This window comes from Ursus maritimus, unplaced genomic scaffold, assembly GCF_017311325.1.
Source record: "Ursus maritimus isolate PB19 unplaced genomic scaffold, ASM1731132v1 scaffold_6, whole genome shotgun sequence".
NCBI lineage: Eukaryota > Metazoa > Chordata > Mammalia > Carnivora > Ursidae > Ursus > Ursus maritimus.
In genome coordinates, this window is record NW_024426774.1 from 73,897,102 (window position 1) to 73,919,600 (window position 22,499).

The 22,499-nt window shown below is 52.8% G+C and overlaps 2 protein-coding genes and 1 long non-coding RNA gene across 21 annotated transcripts in view; 1 reads left to right on the forward strand and 2 right to left on the reverse strand.

Moving 5' to 3' along the window:
* On the reverse strand, window positions 1–9,786 carry LOC103671195 (atherin-like). 19 transcript variants are annotated; one of them, XR_005833012.1, is made up of 8 exons: window positions 8,314–9,779; window positions 7,730–7,806; window positions 7,430–7,514; window positions 7,202–7,324; window positions 4,836–5,051; window positions 3,596–4,097; window positions 1,412–1,477; window positions 724–1,231 (listed from the first exon to the last, which is right to left on the reverse strand). XR_005833012.1 is itself a non-coding variant. In XM_040623534.1 (5 exons), the coding sequence occupies exons 1-5, from the start codon at window positions 8,347–8,349 to the stop codon at window positions 4,069–4,071; spliced, it is 255 nt and encodes an 84-aa protein (XP_040479468.1). In that variant the 5' UTR covers window positions 8,350–9,786; the 3' UTR covers window positions 3,183–4,068. The 19 variants fall into 19 exon arrangements, 4 of the variants coding, with proteins under 4 accessions (XP_040479465.1, XP_040479468.1, XP_040479467.1 ...); XR_005833010.1 differs by lacking the exons at window positions 724–1,231; window positions 1,412–1,477 and having other exon boundaries at window positions 3,183–4,097; window positions 8,300–9,786; XR_005833004.1 differs by lacking the exons at window positions 724–1,231; window positions 1,412–1,477; window positions 7,202–7,324; window positions 7,430–7,514; window positions 8,314–9,779 and adding an exon at window positions 1–19 and having other exon boundaries at window positions 4,836–4,863; window positions 5,047–5,051; window positions 7,730–8,126.
* HAAO (3-hydroxyanthranilate 3,4-dioxygenase) overlaps window positions 8,007–22,499 on the forward strand; it is an 18,848-nt gene continuing 4,355 nt past the window's right edge. The window contains exons 1-9 of the mRNA XM_040623530.1: window positions 8,007–8,235; window positions 11,151–11,229; window positions 16,019–16,102; window positions 16,404–16,510; window positions 19,596–19,685; window positions 19,959–20,002; window positions 20,271–20,416; window positions 22,107–22,175; window positions 22,345–22,427. Of these exons, the coding sequence (XP_040479464.1) occupies window positions 8,156–8,235; window positions 11,151–11,229; window positions 16,019–16,102; window positions 16,404–16,510; window positions 19,596–19,685; window positions 19,959–20,002; window positions 20,271–20,416; window positions 22,107–22,175; window positions 22,345–22,427 (782 nt within the window). The 5' untranslated portion in view covers window positions 8,007–8,155. The remainder of the gene's footprint in view (window positions 8,236–11,150; window positions 11,230–16,018; window positions 16,103–16,403; window positions 16,511–19,595; window positions 19,686–19,958; window positions 20,003–20,270; window positions 20,417–22,106; window positions 22,176–22,344; window positions 22,428–22,499) is intronic.
* The window catches only part of LOC121101051, a 14,825-nt gene continuing 7,862 nt past the window's right edge, over window positions 15,537–22,499 (reverse strand). Inside the window, exons 3-4 of the long non-coding RNA XR_005833018.1 lie at window positions 18,949–19,205; window positions 15,537–15,966 (exon numbers count right to left, since the gene is read on the reverse strand). This is a non-coding gene — a long non-coding RNA (uncharacterized LOC121101051). The remainder of the gene's footprint in view (window positions 15,967–18,948; window positions 19,206–22,499) is intronic.

Consider the following 22,499-nt stretch of genomic DNA (forward strand, 5'->3'; position numbering starts at 1 on the left):
CCTCTCTCGCTGGCTGTCTCTGTCAAATAAATAAAATAAAAAATCTTTTAAAAAAATGCCTAGGTTGGCCACCGTCCACAGTGCTCTGGATTTATAAGAACCCCACTCTCATCCAAGGCATGTAGGATCCATGTCAGGAAATTAAGAGAATGCCACATGATGTTGGGGGCTAGAGGGGTGAGGTGGTGGCGTGTGTCTACCAGTGATTTGAAGGGAGGGAGCATCCAGTGGCCGCTGGCAAAGAGAAGCTGTAGAGTATCTCCATGGGAGAAAGGAAGGAGGAAAGAGTAGGGGAGAGCCCACTGGCCCTGGAGCCAGAGAAAATGGAAATGGAGCAGATATATAAGCTAAACTGAAAGCAGAGCTAGCCTATGAATGTCTCTCCAAGGACCTTCCACCTGTGAGGTGACACAGACATAAGCTTCCTGTTCTATTGCAGAGACCCCTGGAAACCAAACAGTAACCACAGTGCAGATGAAGGGCTTTCTCCTCGGCTGCCCTAACGTGCCCTGCCCTGTCTAGAAGGGTCTCAGCTGAGGTCACAGACTGCTCCATCCCATGGCCAACAGCCAAATGGGATCACATTAGAGAGGCAATATATGGGAGGGCCAACCACTTTTGGTATTTGATGCCCTGATCTTAAGACCTAACACTCCTTGGTTGCAAATCACAACCATAAACAAACAAACAAAAACAAAACAAAACAAAACACCTTTTTTTTTTTTTAAGAGAGAGAGGGAGAAGGCGGAGAGGGGCAGAGGGAGAGGGAGAGAGTCTGAAGCAGGCTCCACACAATGCAGAGCCCACAACAGGGCTCGATCTCATGACCCTGAGATGGGTCAAAGTCAAGAGCTGGAACCTAACCAACTGAGCCACCCAGGGTGCCCCAACAAATCTTTTAATATATAAAATTAAGCATATAAAAATATACCAGTCAGGAGACAGAAACCAGGCCAGTTATTTAACAAAGAGTCTACTACAGAGAACTGTTAGCTAAGTTTAAAGTTAACTAGGTAACTGAAAAGCCAAAAAGAGAGTTCTGGAGTAGCAGATACCATAGCAGCTGGAAGAAGCAGCTACCACCCCTAGGACTGAGGACAACCAAAGAAGGAACAATTACTAAAACTTGGAAGGTAAGTAAAGACCTGTGCAGAATTGAAACTCTGGCCTCCAAGGGGGCGCACCAGCTTCTCGTGTTGGTATCTCTCATGGGGTTGCTTTAAAGCTGATTCTGCAAGAACAGGGAAACTGCAAGTTGCAGAGGACAGGACAGGGAAGCTTAGGGAAGGACCCAAGGTGTGGAGCTCAGGAAGCACAGGTAGGCAGGGCACCGACAGAAAGCAATCAGGGAGGAGCCAGCCTCCCCTAGCCCGCTTCCCCCATCCCCAAGTTTGCAGTCTCCCTCCCTTACCTCCATCTGGCAGGGCCTAACAGAACCAGCTGGGAAGTATCAATGGGGTTTGCAGCATCCCAGCCCCTGCATCATAACGCAGAATATAAACCATGGGTTTGGAGCCGAGAGACAATAACTTAATATCTGGCACAAAGCGCTTCATATCACACAGAATGGAGTAACCCTACAGGCAAACAGGAACGTTTTGAGAACAACCTACCCATCCTCTGTTCACCCAGAAAGACGAGGGTTATCTGAAAAGCAGAACAGACCAAAGGTCCGAGTGTCTCCCATATTGGTTTTCCTTTCATGACTCCCTTTGGTGGTTCTAGTTCAGTGGTTTCCAAGCTTTTATGTCTAAGAATTACTGCATACTGTGCTTTATAAGGGATATAAAGAATGTTCTAATTTGATTTTAACTATATGCAACTTTTGCCTTACTAGCTTTAGAACCAAATTCCCTCAACATCACTGTACCCCAGCCCCACTGGAGTGGATCGGAGGCAGAACTCTTTAAGAAGAAACACTGTATAGGACACCCAGGTGGCTCAGTTGGTTAAGTGTCTGCCTTCAGCTCAGGTCACGATCTCAGGGTCCTGGGATGGAGTCCCGCATCCAGCTCCCTGCTGAGCAAGGAGTCTGCTTCTCCCTCTGCCTCTCCCTCCCCCGTTCATGCACGCTCTCTCTCAGATAAATAAATAAAATCTTCAAAAGAAAGAAACACTGCATACAGTGGGGGAGAAGCACAGGCCTTGATGCCAGTTGGGTTTCTGCTTCTACACCTTTGGGGGCGCCCTAACCTGCCCTTTGGGGGAGCTAGTTAATACTCTCAGCTGCAGTTTCAATTTTCTAACCTGTAAACGGAGAAGCAGCTACCTGAGGAAGGAGACAAGGTCCTGCGTCAACTTCTGTCAAATCAGATCCCCAAAGGTGGGGGGCAGAGGAATGTGCCTCACAGGAATGTGCCTCACAGGAATGAGGAGTGAATGGTCATTGTGTTAAACCACTAACTTTGGGGTGGGCTTTTCCTGTTACAGCAGCTAATATTACTATCACTGATACAGAGTTCACATCTTACAACAGTTTCCTCGAAGAAATAAGGGTGAGCATCACGTCCATGAAATGAAGACAGCCAGTTGTAGGAGGATACCAATTCAAGTATTTGTAAATAAAAATATGAAACCATTGAAACTTAAAACCCAGTAGATGGGCTGAACCGTAGAATACTTTAACTAAACAGAAAACTAGAAGATTAGGCAGAAGAATATTCCCAGAATGCAGGACAAAGGGAGATGGGGAAAGAAAGTTCAACGACATGCAGATAAGATTTAAAAATGCTACCTTCATCAAAAAAAATTTTCAGAAGTTGCTAACAGAGAGAATAGATGCGAAACAATTTTTTATAAAAGCCAAGCATTTCCCAGATCTGAAGAAAGATACACACACATACGAACACAAAGAGTAAGTTTCCAAAAATGTATGGAATACAAGAAGTAATAGCAAGTTAATACATTAGGAAAACATACTAAGACATCTAAGTATTGCCTGTATAAAATTTTTAAATAATAATCTAAACAAAATAAATCAACATGGAAGTTGCCAGTAAGGAATTCCAGAAGGAAGTTAAAGCTTGCCCAGTTTCCTTTGTTCTTACCTTGGGTGCTAGGGGTGGATATAGATGCTGTTTAACAATATACATTATTAGAAATCTACAAATTTCAATAAATGCACATATTTTTTTTAAAGATTTTATTTATTTATTCGACAGAGATAGAGACAGCCAGCGAGGGAACACAAGCAGGGGGAGTGGGAGAGGAAGAAGCAGGCTCATAGCGGAGGAGCCTGATGTGGGGCTCGATCCCGTAACACCAGGATCACACCCTGAGCCGAAGGCAGACGCTTAACCGCTGTGCCACCCAGGCGCCCCTAAATGCGCGTATTTAAAGAATAACCCCTAGATACATGGGAATAGAATACAGAAGGAGAAATGGATCAAAGAACACTTAATCAAAAAAGCCAGGTGTCGTGGACATGGCTAGCTACCCCCAAGCATCACTTCCTACCGCCCAGTCGTGTGCCAGAGTTTTGTGTGAGAACCCCACCCCTTCCCCATGGCTGCAGATTTAGGGGGAAGCCGACTCCACCTCCACCTTCAAGTATAAATATTAATTTGACTAAATCAGAGTAGCCCACTCCCTTTACCTCAATAACTGTGTGGCCATGTGAGCCTTAGATTGCCAGTAAACACATCTGGTTCTTGCCTGGGGGCAACTTTGACCCCCAGAGACACTGGGCAATGTCTGGAGACATTTTTGATCATCCCAACTGGAGAAGAGCTCTGGCATCTAGGGGAGAGAAACCACGGATGCGCTAAACATCCTACAATGCAAAGGACAGCCCCCCCCCCCCCAAAATCAGTCAGGCCAAAATGTCAGTGGTGCCAAGGTCAGGAACCCCTGGCCTAAAGGAAAAGCTATGGATACTTTACATCCCTTGACCCCTCAAAGAAGCAGCGTTGGGATAAAGCTGATGCTGCAGACGGCAGATCTGAAGGATGGGAAGAATCAGGGTCCGTGATGACACCGCTGGTCACAGGCTCATTCTCCCACTGGGTATCCAGTTACACGAGCCTTTAACTTCCTATTGGTTAAACCACTGTTTAACTGGGGTTTCTGTTACTCGCAGCCACAAGCATCCTGATAAACTAGGAAAGAAAGAGAAAAAATAGAAAGAAAAAACAAGGAGGAGGGACGTGCATAGACAGAATAATGCCCCACCCTCCCATCCACTCCCCCTACCAAAGACCTCCACGTCCTAATTCCCAGAATCTGTGACTATGTCACCCTACATGATGAAAGGGGCTTGCGCAGGTATGATTATAGTAAGGGGTTGGAGATGGAGGGACTATCCTGGGTTGTCTGAGTGCGTCCAATGTAATCACTAAGGTTCTTANAAGGGAAAGAGGGAGGCAGGAGGGTCACAGGGAGAGAGGTGTGACAAGGAGAACAGAGGATGAAGTGATGCCCTTTAGCAATGGAGGAAGGCCCTTGCGCCAAGGAATGCAGATGGCTTCTAGCAGCTGCGAAAGGCAAGGAAAAGAGGTTCTCTCCTCGAGCCCCCAGAAAAAAATACAACTCTGACAACACTTTGATTTTAGCCCACAAGACCCATTCAGACTTCTGACGCACAGAACTGTAAGATAATAAGCGTGTCTCGCTGTAAGCCCTGCTAGGTTTGTAGTAATCTGTTTTAGCAGCAATAGGAAACAGCACAGCATGGCAATTAGAAAACAGAAAATAAGATGTCAGGAGTATGTACAAACAAACATGGCAATAATTACACAAACATGAAAGACTTGATCTCCTTTTCAATAACAGAGGCTCTCAGACGAAATTTTTAAACTCCATGGGTGTTTCTGTGCCATGGGTGAGGACACACTCACCTTTGATGGGACGAGTGGCAAAGTCACGCTGCAAGGCATATGGATTCGAGAAGTGAAGTTATTGTGGCATCTTTTTTTTTTTTAAGATTTTACTTTTAAGTTATCTCTACACCCAACATGGGGCTCAAACTCAAAACCCTGAGATCAAGGGTCGCATGCTCTACTGACTGAGCCAGCCAGGCGCCCCGTAGCATCTTTTCGATCAACTTACAATACCTGGAAAATATGCAAACACACAAAGGTATAGCAATATTAGTATCAAATCTGAAGTCAAGGTGAAAAGAAACTAAGAAGAAATGGCTCCTATTGGTCTAGAAACACTACAACAGAAAGGTAAAATAGTCATGAGGCTTTTTACATCTAACAATGTAGATTCAAAATATGTAAAGTAAAATCCACTGAAAGAATAGGGAGAAACTGACCAAAAATTACACTGGAGACTCTAACATATTTCTCTCAGAAACCAAAATATTAAGCAGTTTTTTAAAATAAGGATAACGATGGGGCACCTGGGTGGTTCAGTCAGTTAAACAACCGACTCTTGATTTTGGCTCAGGTCATGATGTCAAGGTCATGAGATCAAGCCCCGCATTGGGCTTCAAGCTGGGTGAAGAGCCTACTTAAGGTTCTCTCTCTCCCTCTCCCTCTGCCCCTGCCACCCTGCTCACTTGATCTCTCTCTCTCAAAAAAAATATAATAATAAAGATAATGATATTTGGGTGTCACAGAAGGTTGATGTCATAGAAACATTTAGAACTGCATTCTGAGAGAAGAACACACATTCACAAAGTCAACCGTAGGCTAAGCTGCAAAGGAAATAGTAACACATCCCTCCACTCAAAAATAATACTCAGACCATCTTCACTCACCATAGTGCAATAAAATTAGAAATGAAAAGAACAATGACAGCCAAACAACCACAAAAAAACCAACAACAAAAATAAACCAACCATATGTCTAGATATTTCAAAACAGATTTCTCAATAACTCAAGAGATAGCAGGCCCAAAGCACAGATTTCCAAGTAACCAATACAGTTCATAACCTAGCCCTCTTATTCATCTAAGCTATCTGTTCTTAAATACTTGCTAAATTACATGAAAGTGTGGGAAATTGGGAGAGCCAGGGAGGCAAAGACAGATAGACCCAGAAGCTTGGGGAAAGGGATAGGCTGGAGCAACTGGTTCTGTCCATTGAGAGACTGTAGGGATCTGACAGTTATCACTAACCACGTTCACCAACGTCTAGAAGCATCTATTGAACTCAGTAACTTGGACAGGGGAGTCACTGCCATCCAGGGGAGGCCTGAGAAAGGTACCAGCAGGCAGGACAGGTTCTAAGGAGCTCTGATCCTAGGGCAGATGCTGTTTGCCTCTGATTCCACAGCTCCTGTGTGCAGAGGGGAGAGGTGGCTACTGCAAGGAGGTAAGGTCTAGAAACTGCGAAGAGCCCACAGCTTCACATGTAGGAGGATTTCAGCTGGCTGTGACCAGACAATGCCAAAACACTGGGATAAATAACGTGCAAACTGTCATTTTTCTGAACATTGGAGTCAGATGGTGCCTGACACTCAAACAAGGAAGATTGCCAATTGAACAGATGTGATTTTTTTATCTTAAACGGTACAAACCAGAGGGCATATTTGACAGTGTGCAGACAGCAGATTATTTAGCCTGTGTTTAGGGTTTATCTGGATAATTCAGACCCCAAACATTCTACTTGTGGCCTTGATGCTTCACGTTATTTGACTACATACATTAAAATACAGGGTAACTATCCCTTCCTTTGTACTATGTTAACAGAACATCTGTGAATTCATTCATGCCTTTATCCACCCTCCTACCCAGCCAGCCAGTTAACAAACATCCAAAACAAACCTAACCTCTCACGGATCCTTGTGGCCTCACGAGCCCCTGTTTACCTCTCCTATGGATTACTTATAGAGACAAAGAATATGGTTTGAGTTGTTTTGGTGCCAAACAATATTACAGAAAGAAATGCTCAGGGGGGAAAAAAGTATAAATAAATAACTTAAAAAGAAAACGAAGGGCCGGGGAAAGAGGGGGAAAGAGGTGCGGGTGGAGAGGAAACAGGAGGGTCCTCCCAGCAGAGGTCGGTGGCAACCTTCTCGCCTCTCTGACTGGGTTCTGATTTGCGCAGGGTTGGTGGGGGAGCGGGCGCAGGGTCTGTGTAGGGGAAGGTGCTGAGAAAACCAGCCCACCGCAGGCAGCAGGGAAGGGGCTAGAAGGGCTGGGAAGGCAGGAGCTAGAGGAGTTGAATTTCTTAAACTCTGTGGTCTGGATTCCGGAGTCGGAGCCTGAGCTGTTTTCCCTCTCCCCACCCCACCCTCCTCCAACACACACGCACATTTTCCCTAAGAATTCTGAGTCCGGAAGGAAGAGAAGAAAGCAGGTGTCGAGCCGTCTTGCCCTCCTCCGCACCCGCATCCGGTTCTCCGATTTCACAGTCGCGCCCCCGAGGGTAACTCAGCTGGAAGCGCGGGCACAGGTGTGTCCGCCCACCCCACCCCCGAACCCCGAGATTCCCGAGGGCTGGGACACCGAGTGCCCGGTTCTTCGTCGGTAAAACTCTCACCGAAGTGTCGTGTGACTTGAGTCTGTCCCTGAGACACGTCAGGAGCTCAGGCAGTGCCGGACGCCTCGTCGGTGCTGTCTGACACCTGCGAACGCAGGCGAGGGCCAGGGGTCCCCGTGGCGCGCCCCGTTCCCCCCCCCCGCCCCAGCTCGCCGCTCTCACCCAGCCTGAGGCGAGGCCAGGCGAGCGGCACTCGCTAAACCTGGGGACCCCGGCCTGACCGCCGGCCTCGTCCGACATTCCCATTTCTCGGATGAGGAAACCGAGGCTTCCATCCAGGGCCGGCACCTCCGTACTCACGTGCTCGGATTTCCACACCCGCCTTCCTCCCATCGCAGTCTGTCTTCGGGGGCCTCCCCGGGGTCCAGGCGCAAAGTCTGGGGACAGGGGACCGCGCACGTTCGCGGGGAGCCCCAGCACGTGAGGGGGGGCTGAGCCCGACCCCGGCGAAAAGCAGGGGCGCTCCCACCCGGCGCCCCGCCTCCTCCGCGCGGAGGCCCTCCGGCTGTGCAGGGGCGGGCGGGCCCGGGACCAAAGTCCGGGAAGGGCTACGTCGAAGCCCGCAGCCCCGCCATTGCCCCGGCGGTGGGGGCGGCGTGGGGGGTTGTCCCGCCCTTTGGCCCCGGGGTCGCCGATTCGCGAGGCGGCCAATGGGCGGCTGGGCGGAGCCGCACCCCTCGGACACCCGCCGGGGCATCCGGCTCCAGAGCCGGCTCCCGGGCGGCCATGGCGCGTCCCGTGAGGGTGAAGACTTGGGTGGAGGAGAACCGGGCCTCCTTCCTGCCCCCGGTCTGCAACAAGCTCCTGTGAGTCCCAGGCACGCCGCCCTCCTCCTGCCCTTTGTCCCCACCTCCCCGCCCCCGTCCGTACCCCTCATCCCTCACCCTCCAGCCCCAGCTCCTTGACCCAGGAGCCTGCATAAAGGGCCCACCATCTTCCTGTGCCTTCGGCGGGGGACGGGGCGGGCAGGCTCTTCCGGGTTCCACCACCCTCTTCTGTTCCTCTTTCTGATGGCTCTGCCCTCGAGATTGTGACCTTGACTTCGGAAGATGGCTGGGTGACTGAGACTAGGAGAGATGCAGGTGGCAGGTCACCGCCCTGTCCCCAGGGCTTAGAGATAGCTCTCCAACCCCCTGGTGACTCTCAGAAGTTAAGGGAGGGTAGTTTTTAGGATGCCCCAGAATTGCACTAGAACCAGCAGCCAGAGGGTGAAGTCGGACTATCAGCTCCTGTAGGAGGATCTTGATTTAGTGCTCTCCCGGGGCCCCTCCTTGCAGGCCGCATACATCCCACCAGACCGTCCCTGGCCAACTCTGTTCACAACACCCAGCAGGGCCAAGGGTTGGCCGCAGTTTCTCCAGCAGACCTGGGCCCTCCCCCAAGGCCCCTTCACCTCCCCCCTCCCCTCTGCCCCCTGGCCGGGCCTGGTGTGCTTCCCAGCTCTGGCTCACACTGCCAGGTCTGCAGAGCATCCCCAATGCCCAGCACCCCAAACCACACAGCTGCATTCGCACACCTTGACAAGCCAGAAGCCGTGCTCAGTATTGTTACAGCCACTCACCTAGTCCTCACACTAGCTCCTTGAGGTGGGATTCTAATAAGTCACTCTCCCAGTGTCCCACAGCTAGTATGGGCCCCGATCCAGACTCCAGCCCATGGAAGAGCTTGACTCCCAAGTCCACACTCTGGGTCACTGTGTAGCACTGCCACCGGCTCACAGCCCCCCCACCCCCACCCCAGAGCCTCGTGTCTTCTACCAGTGTCGTGGCCCTCACCCCTTTCCTCCACTTCATCCCTGTGCAGCTGGTTCTCGGTGCCCCAGGGTGTCCCCACAGTGTCTCACATCCCTCTGCTCCTCTCCAGCCCTTTGGCCACTGCTCTGGGGCCACCCTTGTCACCTCCAGCCTGGGCAGTGTGCTGCCTCCCTCCTCCAGCTACCCCCACCGGGCCTCTGGCTCAGCCCCAGTATTAACAGTCACAAAATGCAGGCCCTGCCTTTATTCGTTCAGCAGGCGTTCACTGAGCACTCAGTACGTGCCAGGCACTGTTCTGGGCACTGGAGATGCAGCAGAAAACACAGTCACCTGGGGCTCTGACATTCGGGGAGAGGAGGCGGCCAATACATACAAACAGACAAGGGGTGGAGGCAGGCCAGCATAACGGCCACGGGGTGGAACAGAGCTGTGGCCCCCCACCCTGTGTTGGCTGGGGCTGTCAGAGAGTCTGCCCCAGGCCTCTCCTAGCTCCTGATGGCTTGGCAGCCATCTTTCCCTTCCTTGGCTTCTGCTGCATCACCCCGATCTCTGTCCTCATCTTCACAGGGCACTCTCCCTGTCAGTGTGTCTGTGTCTAAACTTCCCCCCCTTTAAAAAAAAAAAAAAAAAAGATTTTATTTATTTATTTGAGAGAGAGAAAGTGAAAGAGAGAACACAAGCGGCCGGGGGCAGGGTGGCAGTGGGCAGAGGGAGAGGGAGAAGCAGACTCCCCATTGAGCAGGGAGCCCGACTCGGGGCCCCGTCCTAGGACCCCAGGATCATGACCTGAGTCAAAGGCAGACACTTACTGACTGAGCCACCTAGGCGCCTCTAAATTTCCCCTTTTAATAAGGATTAAGGGCCCAGCCTACTCCAGTGTGACCTCACTGTGGCTTAATCAGTTATATCTGCAATGACCCTATTTCCAAATTGAGTCACATTCTGAGGTCCTGGGGGTAGGACTTCAACATATGAATTTGGGGGTGAGGGAGGGTCATATGAAACTTCAAGGGGGTGAGCAGAGGAGGGACATGATCTGGCTGATGAGTGGAAATAGTTCTTGAGTGGGCTTATTCAAGAGCTTTCCATATGTACCTAAATTATACCCTAGGAAGGTTGATTTAAAAAAACACTTTTTGAGGCACCTGGCTGGCTCAGCTGGAAGAGCACGTCGTGACCCTTGATCTCGGGGTCATAAGTTCCAGCCCCATGTTGGGTGTAGAGATTACTTAAATAAAACTTAAACAAAAGAACAAACAAACAAGACCACAGACCTTTCCTAGGCTCCCTGGCACCCTTCAGGCCAAGACGAAACTCCTTGGCTGAGCTCTTGAAGCCTGTGGTCACCTAGTTCCACCTTCTCGCCATTGCTCCCCCAGATGACTCCCACTCTCACGCCACTGGGACCCCCATCACTTCCAGTCTCCAGGTCTCTGCATCCAGCTTTCCCCTCCACTTCCTTCCCCGAGTGTCTCACAGCTTCAAGCCAGCAGTTTTCGGGGAGCAGTGAGTCTCATAGTCGGCTTGGAGAGAGGGGGTTAAAGGTCATTTCACCCCACCACTGCCCCCAGCCCCAGGAAGTGGTGCCTGCAGTGTGCTGTCCTGTAACTGGAGATCTTGAGCAAGGCCAGGGATCCTGGCTGAGGAAGTGTAGACCCATGACCACACTGCTCCCCACTACTAGCTCAGACGATATTGAGGACACACACACACATTCACTGAGACACAGATACAGAAAGACGGAGGTACACGTATAGTCTCAGACACACACACACACACACACACACACACACACACACTTGGATGCGCACAGCCATACTGAGATGGGGGGAAACATGTCAAGACTGTAGGGACAATGATACAGAAACAGCCCTGTCACCTCTCCCAGGTGTACCCACGGGCCCCTGTACCCCTCCTGTGCTGTCCCACGAGCTGGTTCAGGACCTCTTCCCCCTTGTCGATTACAGGCACCAGAAGCAGCTCAAAGTCATGTTCGTCGGGGGCCCCAACATCAGGAAGGACTACCACATCGAGGAGGGTGAGGAGGTAGGCCTGCTACTGCCCTCTTCTTTAATAGCCGTGGAGGAGGGGGACACTTCCCAAGCAAGAGCCAGAGCCTGTGGACAGGATTGGGGGAGGGTCAGGTGACTGATGCATGAAGGGGGCGATACTGAAATCCCAGGGCAGAACGGCTGCCTGCAAGTTGTGGGCGCACAGTGACAGCTCCGTCCTCCAGCTCTGCTGCGGGAGCCCCAGGAAAGAGCCCAGGCTTTGTGGGTTTGAGAGGGTGGCTTGAGCTGCTGGGCATCACCCCTTGGCCATCCATGTGCCAGGTGGGAGGCCCTGGTCCCCTCCCCTTCAAATCTGAATATGTAAGACCTCCCAAATGAGACCCAAATGCTGACAGGGACCAGGGTGCTCCAGTCTGGTCCCAGGAGCTGAGTTCTCTGGAAAGGGTTGGGGCTGTGAGGCCCCTTCCTTATCTAGAGGGCCTAAGACACATGAGTTCCTAGGGGCTTGGGGGGGGGGATTTGCATTGAATACCCTTTTGTTCCTTGAATTTTGAACTGTTTCTGTACTACCTACGTACTGCAAGGTAAATAAACAAAAGTAGAATTAAAAAGAAAAAGATGGGCCCCCTGAAGGAGGGACACAGGCGGGTTTCCAGCTTTGAGGATCTCTGGTGACAAAAGATCAGTATAGGGAACCGACACCGGTCATCGTGGGGGGTCTGGGCCTGACGCAGGGGTTCAAGGTCCAGAGTCCAGCTTGGTCACCAGCCTCCACCCCCACCCCTGGCCTCTCAGCCACAGCCAGGGACTGGAGGGAGCACAGGAGAATCACTCACTCAACAAATATTTACAGAGCACCTAGTGGTGGGGGGCGGGCAGGAGAGTGAGGACCCCGGGCCAGCAGGGAGCAGCCTCACCTCTGGTTAGCAGGCCAGCTAACCCCTCACCTCTCCCAGACACCCCCTTCTCACCGCACCTCAGGGGAGACCGTTTTCCTCTATGGCAAAAATCAGCAGGAATATCCAAGCTGCAGAGAGAAGACGGGGTTCAGCTGGGAGCGGCTACCATGCCGTGCTGTAGACTAGACCGGTTGCCGGTTTCTCTGCTTGCTTCAGTCAGCCTTAGGCCCCTCCACTTGCCTTCCAGAGGCTTCCACCCTGTTAACCCTGGTGTCAGTGCCCACCTTTCCCGTCTCACTCCCTCTTTCCTTCCCTTGGCCCCGACCGCCTCTGCCCCACACCCCACTTTTGGGTCTCCCCAAGCTGCTCTGGTGGTGTGGATGGGTGTCCCCTGAGGGGCCCAGGCCAAGCAGAGACTCAGCTGAGTGGCTGACAGATGAGGAGGGCTGGCCTGAGTAGGTGGCCCCTCTCAGGTGGGACACTCAGGTGGCTGGGAGGAATTCAGCTCGAAGTGGGTTTGTGGCAGCTTGTTCTCATCCTGGGGTTGGGGAGAGTTGCAGCCAGAGGCCCTGGGAAGCCGCAGAGCTGAGGGTCAGCATCCCCTCTGTGCCCCCTGTCCTTCCCCAGGCGGTGCTGTAGGAGCTGTCCAGGCTCCTCCCTGGTCAGAGGAAAGGCATCACTGAGCCAAATCGTCGTCCTGCTGAGCTCAGGCTTCTGCAACAGCTCTTCGGGTTGCCCAGCTTCAGCACCCACACATATTCCATTTACCTGACTCCTCTTGGTGTGCACAGATGAAAGGGCACCTGGGCTGGGAGTCAGCCAGACCAGGGCTGAAGCGTCTGCCTCTTACTACCGTGGCATCAGGGACACTGGCCCCTGCCTGGGGGAGGATTCAGTATGTACAGAGCGTGCATGTGCAGAGCCCGGGCAGGGAAGGGGCATAATAGACACTGGCTCTCTGGACCAGCCGCAGACCCTGTAAGGCCTTGGAGGCCAGATTCGATTTAACATCCGCCTCAACTGGTGCAGTTCGTCTTGTGGCCCCAGGCCCCAAACATCATGTACGTCCAAATGGAACATAATTCCTTTTGGACTGCCCATGACTGTTGGGAATTTTCTGCTGTTCAGGACCTGCACCTCTGCTCCAGGCTGGGCCTGTCCCTCATCACAGGGAAGGCCTCTGGGCACAGGCAAGATATCACTTCCTTTCCCTGTTTTTGTTTGAGGGCTGCTGACACCTTGTAGCCTGCCTAGAAAGGGCTTGAATCTGACCAGACCATCACTCCAGATGCTACTTCCATCCCAGCTGTCCCTGATATTTGCAGGGCCTAAGGCTATGGTCCCCTCCTTCGAACTCTCCAGGCCCTTCCTCCTCTCCCTCCATCCATAGAAGGACCCTCTTCCATTCCCCCAACACAGATGGCTTTCTCAGGACTAGTGGGGTGGGGCACAGTTATCACAGAATTGCTCCCTAAAAGAACCTAATGGGTTTTTTGTTTAAAATAACTTGCCTGGGTTTTTTTTTTTTTAAGATTTTATTTATTTATTTGAGAGAGAGAGAAGGCACAAGCGAGGTGAGGGGCGGAGGAAGAAGCAGACTCCCTGCTGAGCAGGGAGCCCAATAAGAGGCTCGATCCCGGGACTCCGGATCACGACCTAAGCCAAAGGCAGATGCTTAATCAACTGAGCCACCCAGGCACCTGCTTGGGTTTTTTATTTTTATTTTTTTATTTTTTAAAAGAATTTATTTATTTGTTTGACAGAAAAATAGCCAGCGAGAGAGGGAACACAGGCAGGGGGAGTGGGAGAGGAAGAAGCAGGCTCCCAGCGGAAGAGCCTGACGTGGGGCTCGATCCCAGGACTCCAGGATCATGCCCTGAGCCTAAGGCAGATGCTTAATGACTGAGCCACCCAGGCACCCCCTGCCTGGGTTTTTTAAAATAATAAAAGTAAGCTTTGCTTATTGTAGAAAACATGCAAAATAAAGAAAAGACAAATGTATACCTCGTTCATAACACCACCACTCATGAGACCCCCTGTGAACACTGTCTGCTTTTATACACGTAACCCTGCATAATTAGAATCCTGCCAAGGGCGGTTTTGAATCTGCTTTCACATAAATTTAGTATTTCCCGTTTTCCCATTTTATGAAGTTACTCAAAAACATCATTTTCAATAGCTATAGAACGTTCTGCATTCTGACTCTGTCATAAAGTAGTGGCATTTCCCCTGTTATTGGCATTACCGTTGCTACTCCTGCCCTCACTAGTATTAACAGCTAGAGGTTTATTGGGTGCTGACCATGTACCAGGTACATGGGTGCACAGCATCCCGGGCAGACCTCACAGCAACGTTCTGAGTAGATCCTGGCAATTTATCGAGGAGGAAATGGAGGCACAGAAAGACTAAGTGAATTGACCAAGGGCACTCAAGGACCTGGCCGAGCTGAGGGCCAGGTGACACTGGAATCTCTGCTCTTAACCGTGATGCACTGTGGCCAAACAGCAGCGAATGCACACCAGGGGGCAGGGGCATCTCTGCTTGTCTCTGCTTTGCTGCAGCCACCTTCCTAGAGACAGAAATGCTTCGTCAACAGTGTCAGGTGGCCAAATGTCCCGGTTCACCCTGGACTTTCCTGGTTGCAGCACTGAAGGTCCCGCATCCTTAGAAGCCCCTAAGGCTGCCCCACGGGGGTATGAGCCGTGCGGGTCCTTCCTGCCCATTGCCAGACTGCCCTTCGCAGGGGTTTCGTCAGCTTGCCCCTCTGGCCGACTGCAGAGCCACGTTTTCCTAGGTTCCCTGAGCTTGGCTGGATTTCCCTTAGTAGATACTGTGACCAGAACCTCTAACTCCTTACATGATAGTAATAATTACTATTAATAACAACTCTTCAGCTGTTTGGCTGGGGCTCTTCACACCCACGCAGTGTGAGACTGGTGGAGGGAAAATGTGTCTCCTCCTCCTCCCAGGGCCGTGGGGTGATCTCACTAAAGACATTATTTAGGAGCTTAGGATGGACTAGGAAAAGCACAGTAGGGACCCCCAGGGAGACAGCAGAAGGTGAGTGCCCCCTTCCTCAGTCCCCACCCTCCCTGATTCCAGCATCCCCGGGCCCACATTTACACAGCCAACCTCCAAAGGCGTCTGAGCAGACACTGTCCAGCCCCCGCCCAGCTTCACAGGGGCCGGAGAAGCCAGCACAGGCTCCCGAGCTTCACAGACTCGGGTCCAAAGTGCAGCTCCAGGACTAACCGTGTGACCTTGGGCAAGTTGCTCTACTCAGGCTCGGTGTTATTTTTTTTTTCTTTCTACAGAATGGGGCTAATATTTTTAGAGGCTGTTGTAAAGATTTCTTTTTCTTTTTAGATTTTATTTATTTGAGAGAGAGAGAGAGTGAGAGAGAATGTGAGAGGGGAGAGGGTCAGAGGGAGAAGCAGACTCCCCGCTGAGCAGGGAGCCTGATGCGGGACTTGATGCTGGGACTCCAGGATCAGGACCTGAGCTGAAGGCCGTTGCTTAACCAACTGGGCCACCCAGGCGCCCCTGCTGTAAAGATTTCGGATAATGTATCGGAGAGTACTCGCACAGCCCCTGGGACCCAGGGACGCCTCTCCTTACCTGACTGAGGGGGTCACTGGATTCCCCAGTGAGCATGTCGGCCAGCCTCCCTCCCCCACGCCAACTACCCATTGCGACGTCCTGGGTACTTTGGTCATCTCTTACGTGTCAAGGGGTGATCCTGTGTGTCCCCAGCACTTCGGTCTGTAGCGTGTGTCAGGAGAGACTGGGGCCTCAGAGTACGAGTGACAGAACTGCTCATAAGGCCTTCAGGAAGTTGCTCAGGTGTCTGGGTCAGAACTCAGGCCAAGGACCTGGAAGAGGGAGGGGGCAGGGGCTGAGCCTGTCCGCCGTCCTGTCCCACAGATGTTTTACCAGCTAGAGGGCGACATGGTTCTCCAAGTCCTAGAGCAAGGGAAACACCGGGCTGTGACCATTCGGCAGGGAGAGGTGAGCCTGGGCCCCAGGGCGTGGGAGGGGAGGGACCAAGGAGCAGGAACCCACAGTCGGCTCATGCTGGCTTTGGTTGGAGTGTGTCCTCCCTGGCTTGTCCTGCCTCCCTTCCTGGCCCTTGGGCACTTCCTCCTGTGAGCCGCCCATCCAGCCAGGCCTGACATTTCTTCTGCTTCTGGGCTAGAGGCTAGCAGAGAGGGGAGCTGCTAGACCCTGTGGGCCGGCTGGGGAGGCCAGGACTCTGCGGGCACCCAGGTCTCTGGAGGGGATTGCTGGCACCTTGTCTCCACCCCTGCAGATATTCCTCCTGCCGGCTGGGGTACCCCACTCTCCACAGAGGTTTGCCAACACCATGGGACTGGTCATTGAACGGAGGCGGCTGACAACGGAGCTAGATGGGCTCAGGTAAATGGGCCTTGTCCGGGCGTCTGGGGCAGAGGCAGGGGGCAAGCAGCAGAGGAAAGACCCTGGATAGACCCAGGGAAGCACTTGCTGGCCACGGGGTGGGTAGGAGGCATGCAGATCTTGTGTGTGCTGGCTGACGGGGACAGATTAGGGTGGCGGCGGTGGGGATCTGACGATGGGGGTCAGGAGGGATGTCCTCTGTGACTCCATGGGAGCCCACTCCGCCTGAAGGCCTTTGGCTGGGACCAAAACCTGCACTTTCCACACCAAAGTGTTCGGAGAGTCGGGAGGGTGGGGGGATGCCAAGGTCAGCCCCTCCTGGCCCTGGGCAGCCAGGACCACTGCCGCTCCTCCCAGCCTCCGACCCCAGGATGCCCTCAGCTTGTTTCTGCCCCCCCCTCATTCCACAGCCAGCGCGGACATGCATAGGACACTGGCTAGGACACCAGAGAGGCGCTCCCGCTGTATCTTACCCATCTCACCTGCACAGGGACCCTGAGAGGCAGGCGCTGCTGTCATCTCCACTGTGCAGATGAGATAACTGGGCACAGGGAGGTTGAGATTGCTAGAAGGCAGCAGAGCTGGCACTGTAGAGAGATAGGAAATGAGGACAGTCTAGATAGGAGGGTGAGTCAGCACCGAGGAGGTGACAAACACCGGTGGGGGGTGGGGGGCGGCCACTCTTTCCAGAGCTGAGCTCCCAGTGGGGTCCAGTCTGTCACCCACTTCTTATCTGAGGCAGCCTGTGGCTCCAAGGGACACAGGTTTTTCCAAAAGCTAAACTATTTTTTGTATTTTTTTTAATTAAGAAAATTAAAATTTCTCAGCAAGTTCCTGAGATCCGGATACTTTGCCCCCCATCTCCTGTTACAATGGATTATTTTTTAACGATTCCCCTTTTTCTAATCAGCAAAGTCATACACGTTCAGTCTTGAAGTCAGGAAGAGTAAAAGAAAGCAAATAAAGTTAAAACTATTTGTCAGGAAGAGGGAAAATCTTGTGGAATGTGAATGATACCTCAATAAAATGAAATGAACAATAATAAAGAGAAAACCAAAAAACCCTGTCATCTTACCAGTTAAACCTAACAAAGCTCTTAACCTTCTGTCTTGCCTCTTTTCTGTGCATACCTACTCCTTACAGCATTGCAGTCTTAGCAAGCATGGGGTTGAATTTTGCTTCTTTACTTAAAAAACTCATGATCATTCCTTATACTACTCAATGCTTTTCAAAAACACAATGATATACTAACCTACTGTTGTAGAAACAGATGTCTGGCCTTCAATTCCAAAAGAAATCTTTCACAAGGGGCTTTATGAACCTTTAGTGACAGAGTGGACAGTGTCCTCAATAACATTTTTTTTAGTTTTATTTATTTATGTATTAGAGAGAGAGAGAGCATGAGCTTGCACACGCATGAGCGGAGGAAGGGGCAGAGGGAGAGGGAGAGAGACAGACTCCACGCAGAGCACGGAGCCAAATGCAGGGCTCTCTCACCATCCTGAGATCACGACCTGAGCTAAAATCAAGAGTCAGTTGACTCGGGTGACTGAGCCACCCAGGCACCCCGTCCTCAATAACATTTTTACAGCAAATTCCGTAACAGATTTCATCTGGCTGCTTTTGACTTTTTTTTTTAAGACTTTATTTTTAAGTAATCTCTACACGCAATGTGGGGCTCGAACCCACCACCTCGAGATCAAGAGTCCCAGGCTCTACTGACTGAGCCAACCAGGTGCCCTTCTCTGCTTTTGACCTTTAATAAAAGCCAGGGACTGGGCACCTGGGTGCCTCAGTTGGTTAAGCATCTGCCTTCAGCTCAGGTCATGATCCCGGAGTCCTGGGATCAAGTCCTGCATCGGGGTCCCTGCTCAGTGGGGAGTCTGGTCCTCCCTCTGCTCCTCCCCTGCTCATGCTTGCTCTCTCTCACTCTTTCAAATGAAAAAATAAAATCTTTTTTTTTTAAGATTTTATTTATTTGTTTGACAGAGAGAGACATCGAGACGGGGAACACAAGCAGGGGGAGTGGGAGAGGGAGAAGCAGGCTTCCCGCCAAGCAGGGAGCCCAGTGCGGGGCTCAATCCCAGGACCCTGGAATCATGACCTGAGCCGAAGGCAGACGCTTAATGGCTGAGACACCCAGGCACCCCTAAAATCTTTTAATTAAAAAAAAAGCTAGGGTCTCAGCATTCAAATGCCTCTCTGAAGGCAGCTTTCTGGTGGCCAGCTCCATCTCAGGATAGAATTTAGGATGAGCCTTGTGTCTATAAACCGTGTCCCATAAGCAGGACCACTTCTCTTTTTTGGGAGGAGTTGAAAAGGACGAAGCGGGCCTGGCCCTGGTTGCTGAGCCTGAGGATTAGACATTCCGTCAACAGAAGCGCTGCACGCACCAGGGCCCTGACGCACGGCCCGCATCTGCCGGCGCAGGAGCTCACCGAGCCGGGCTGGGGCTTGCCTGGGCATCTGAGAGTCTCGGAGAGGCTATGTGCACACACACGTGGACTTTCCTCCGGAGAAGAGGCCCAGCCCTTTGCTCCGATTCTCAAAGGCATCCATGGCCCCTAAAGGAGCAGGACAGCTCATCCGGGGGCAGCCTCTGCATGTTGGTTCCGTGGGCTCCTTGCGCTCTGATCTCCACTAGCAGCGGGCAGGCGGAGCATCCACACCTGTATTCAGGCTTGGCCTCAGCTTCCTGTCTGGGAAAATGAAGACACTCGTTGTTGATGTTGTCTGTGTTTCTAAGACCGTCTCGAGTCCGTCCTGCTCCCGCCACTTACAGGCTATGGAATCCCTGCCAAGTTACCCAGCTTCTCCGAGCTTCAGAGTTCTAGCCACTTTGTAAATGGTCAAGTTTGGGGAACTTGCAGATGGGGTTGATCATAGCCCCTCCCCCCGATTTTGGGGCACACAGTGCTTCTGGGAGAGCCAGGGGTGTGTGAGTGAGCATTGGCCACTAGGTCGTGCTAACGGGGTGAAGCAGCTGCCAGCTCTGCGGGGCTATCAGGCTCCAGACTTCCACAAGCAGAGCCGCCCTGAGGCTACCCAGGTGGAGAGCTGGGTTCCCTGTCCTTTGTTCTGGCAGGTACTACGTGGGGGACAGCACGGACGTCCTGTTCGAGAAGTGGTTCTACTGCAAGGACCTTGGCACTCAGTTGGCCCCCATCATCCAGGAGTGAGCCCCCAGCCCAGCCCCTGGCCCTTGCTCTCTGAGGACCCTGCTCTGGCTGGGGGGGGCAGACCCACCCACACTGGAGCCAGCGCGTCTGGGATGTGGGGGGAATGTCTGCCCCTCCCCGGGTGGGAGGGCCCGGGCTGGAAGGGAGGGGAGGGTAGACCTACATCGAGTTGTGTAGGGACCCCATGAGTGTGTGTGCGCGTGTGTCTCTCCCTGGCCACGCATTCAGGAACACTAGCCGCTCGTCCTCCTCCCCGTTTCTTCCTGCAGGTTCTTCAGCTCTGAGCAACACAAAACAGGAAAGCCCATCCCTGGTGAGCCCCTTGAGAACCACCTTCCTCCCTCCCTCTCTGCTTTCGCAGAGTAGAATGAGTCTGGGCCTAGAGCACCAGTCTCCTTTTGAGTACCCCGCCCAGTACTCAAGGTACGAGACAATGGCACCAAGTGTCCCCCACGTGGCCGCTTGGTGCTCGAGCTGGATCCACAGCCCATCCTGGTGATTCAGAGCTGGACCACTAGGCCTGCTGGGGCTCTGGGTGGGCTGGGCCAGAGGCCGCTGACACAGCTATGCTGTGGGCGCAGACCAGCTGCTCCAGGAACCGCCATTCCCCCTGAGCACACGATCTGTCATGGAGCCCGTGTCCCTGGAGGCCTGGCTGGATGGCCACCGCAGACAGCTGCAGGCAGGCACACCCCTCAGCCTGTTTGGGGACACCTATGAGACACAGGTAATGAGGCCCTGGGCCACCCAGGGCATCTACCCAGCAGCCCTCAGAAATGGGAACTAATCACACACACGTGCACACACACATACACACACACACACACACACACAGTTTCAGAGGTTGTGACATAAACAGAGGCCTTCCTGTTTCCTCCCTGACTCAGAGAGTGACAGCTTTGCCTGAAGAAGAGTCTACATGGTCTCCAGCAGTCTCTCTTTGCCTTCAGAGTAGGGGTTGCCCCATCCACTGACCGATTCCTCGGAGTCTAGAGTTATCCTTCTACTAGGAATTCCTGAACTTTTGGCCAGTCTCAGCCTGGGGAGCCAGAAGGAAGAGAGGTGCCTGGGGGTGAGGGTCAGGTGGAAAGGTGCACAGAGAGAGACCCACCCAAACAAAGCTGGCCTTCTTTCGTTCAACATTTATTGGATGCCTCTTATGTTTCAGGCTTTGGCTGGAAAATAAGATAGAGTCATTGCCTCAAAGAATGTATGGTCTGATAAACAGATAAGTTAATCAACAATTACCACAATCAGATAGTATGTTATTTGGTAGAGAAACTTCAGGAAGCCATAGGACAATGAAGGAGGAATCCAGGCTGGGAGGGAAGTCAGGGAAGACTTCCTGGAGGAGGTCACGTGTAAGCTGCATTTTAAATCAAACATGGGAATTTGCAAAAGGAAGAAAGGGAGGCTGAGAGAGCATTCCAGGTAAAGGAGAAGCATGGGTAAAGGCATGGAGGCTTGAAATAGCCTGGCACTGCGACAGCTGAGGTTAGCAGGAGCCAGGGCAGGGAGCGCAGGGCAGCAGGCACCATGGCTGGATGACAGGAGTAGCAGGCAGTGCCCAGGTCCTGACAGGTCTCCTGGGCTGTACAAGGTGCAAGGCTTGGGCCTGCTTGTGCTTTACAGTTTGCCACGGGCACATCCCTTGCTGTTTGAATCAGACACCCTGGTGGAGGGATGCTCCCTGGGAACACACCTGCCCTGAAACGTCTGGCCTGCGAGCACCTGAGCTTACCAGGGCCCTGCAAGCAGGCGCACACCACAAAGCCCCTCCCAGCCCATCATGGCAATGGCGTTTGGCACTGAGCTGGCCTCATGGTCCTGCCTTCTGCCTCGTGCACACGCCTGCTCCCTCCTGCTTCAGTTTATGCCAATGGACATCTACTGAGTCCCACTCTGGGCCAGCAGGACCTGCCAAGCTGATGCAGGTCCAAGAGGCTCACCCCCTCCCATCTCCCTCCTCCTCCTCAGGCCAGAATCTCATGGAAGAAGGCAGGGGGGCACTCTTTGGGGAACTGTGTGCGACACATGAGTCCACACTAAGCTGTGTACACATGAGTCATGTGTCCCGAGTGTGCTTCTGGCAGTCATGCCTTCATGGGTCAGCGGTGGTGGGGCTGGGCCGCAGAGGAATCCGGTGTGTGTGTGTGTGTGTGTGTGTGTGTGTGCGCGCGTGTGTGTGAAGGGCAGGCAGGCGCGGTCCTGGACCGCAGGTAGGCAGCACTGCTCATCACGGAGGCAGCAGGGAGGCCTGCGGCCTGGCAGCCTTCCTCTCCAAGTCCTGGTCTTGGCTCCACACATGGGGATAAGGCTGTGCCTGGTGCTGCAGGCCTAGAGTCCGGGGGCCAGGTTCAAGGCCATCTCCTGTGTGGGGCAGAAGCACGAGAAAGATCCATGTCGCTTCCTGCCAGGTGATCGTCCATGGACAAGGCAGCAGCGCGGGCCCAAGACAGGACGTGGATGTGTGGCTGTGGCAGTTGGCAAGTGGGGCCCCTGACGGGGTGGCACACGCTCCTGCCCGTGGGGACCAGGCTGCTCCTGGGCCTTGGACTCCCAGAGCCTGGAGTGGCTCCCAGGGCCTCCTTGCCAGGGAGACTCAGGGACACCTGGACACGCCTCCATTCCCATTGTCCTGCTCCTCTTTCCCAGGAGGGCTCCTCTGTGGTGACGATGGGGGAACAGCACCTGAGCCTGGCCCCCGATGACAGCCTCCTGGTTCCAGCTGGGAATGCGTGAGTGCCCGGGAGGACTTTGCCCCCAAGCTCTGGGACCACCCTCCTTCCCCTGGGATCCTCCGGGCCGCG

What these genes read in the sequence shown, in the direction of transcription:
- LOC103671195 (XM_040623531.1), bottom strand. Translation starts at nt 8,126, where the DNA reads ATGCCCCGGCGGGTGTCCGAGGGGTGCGGCTCCGCCCAGCCGCCCATT. An exon ending in TGCCACTCGTCCCATCAAAG is followed by an intron (nt 4,098 to 4,835) that starts GTGAGTGTGTCC and finishes TTTCTTTCCTAG; the next exon opens with TTTATCAGGATGCTTGTGGC.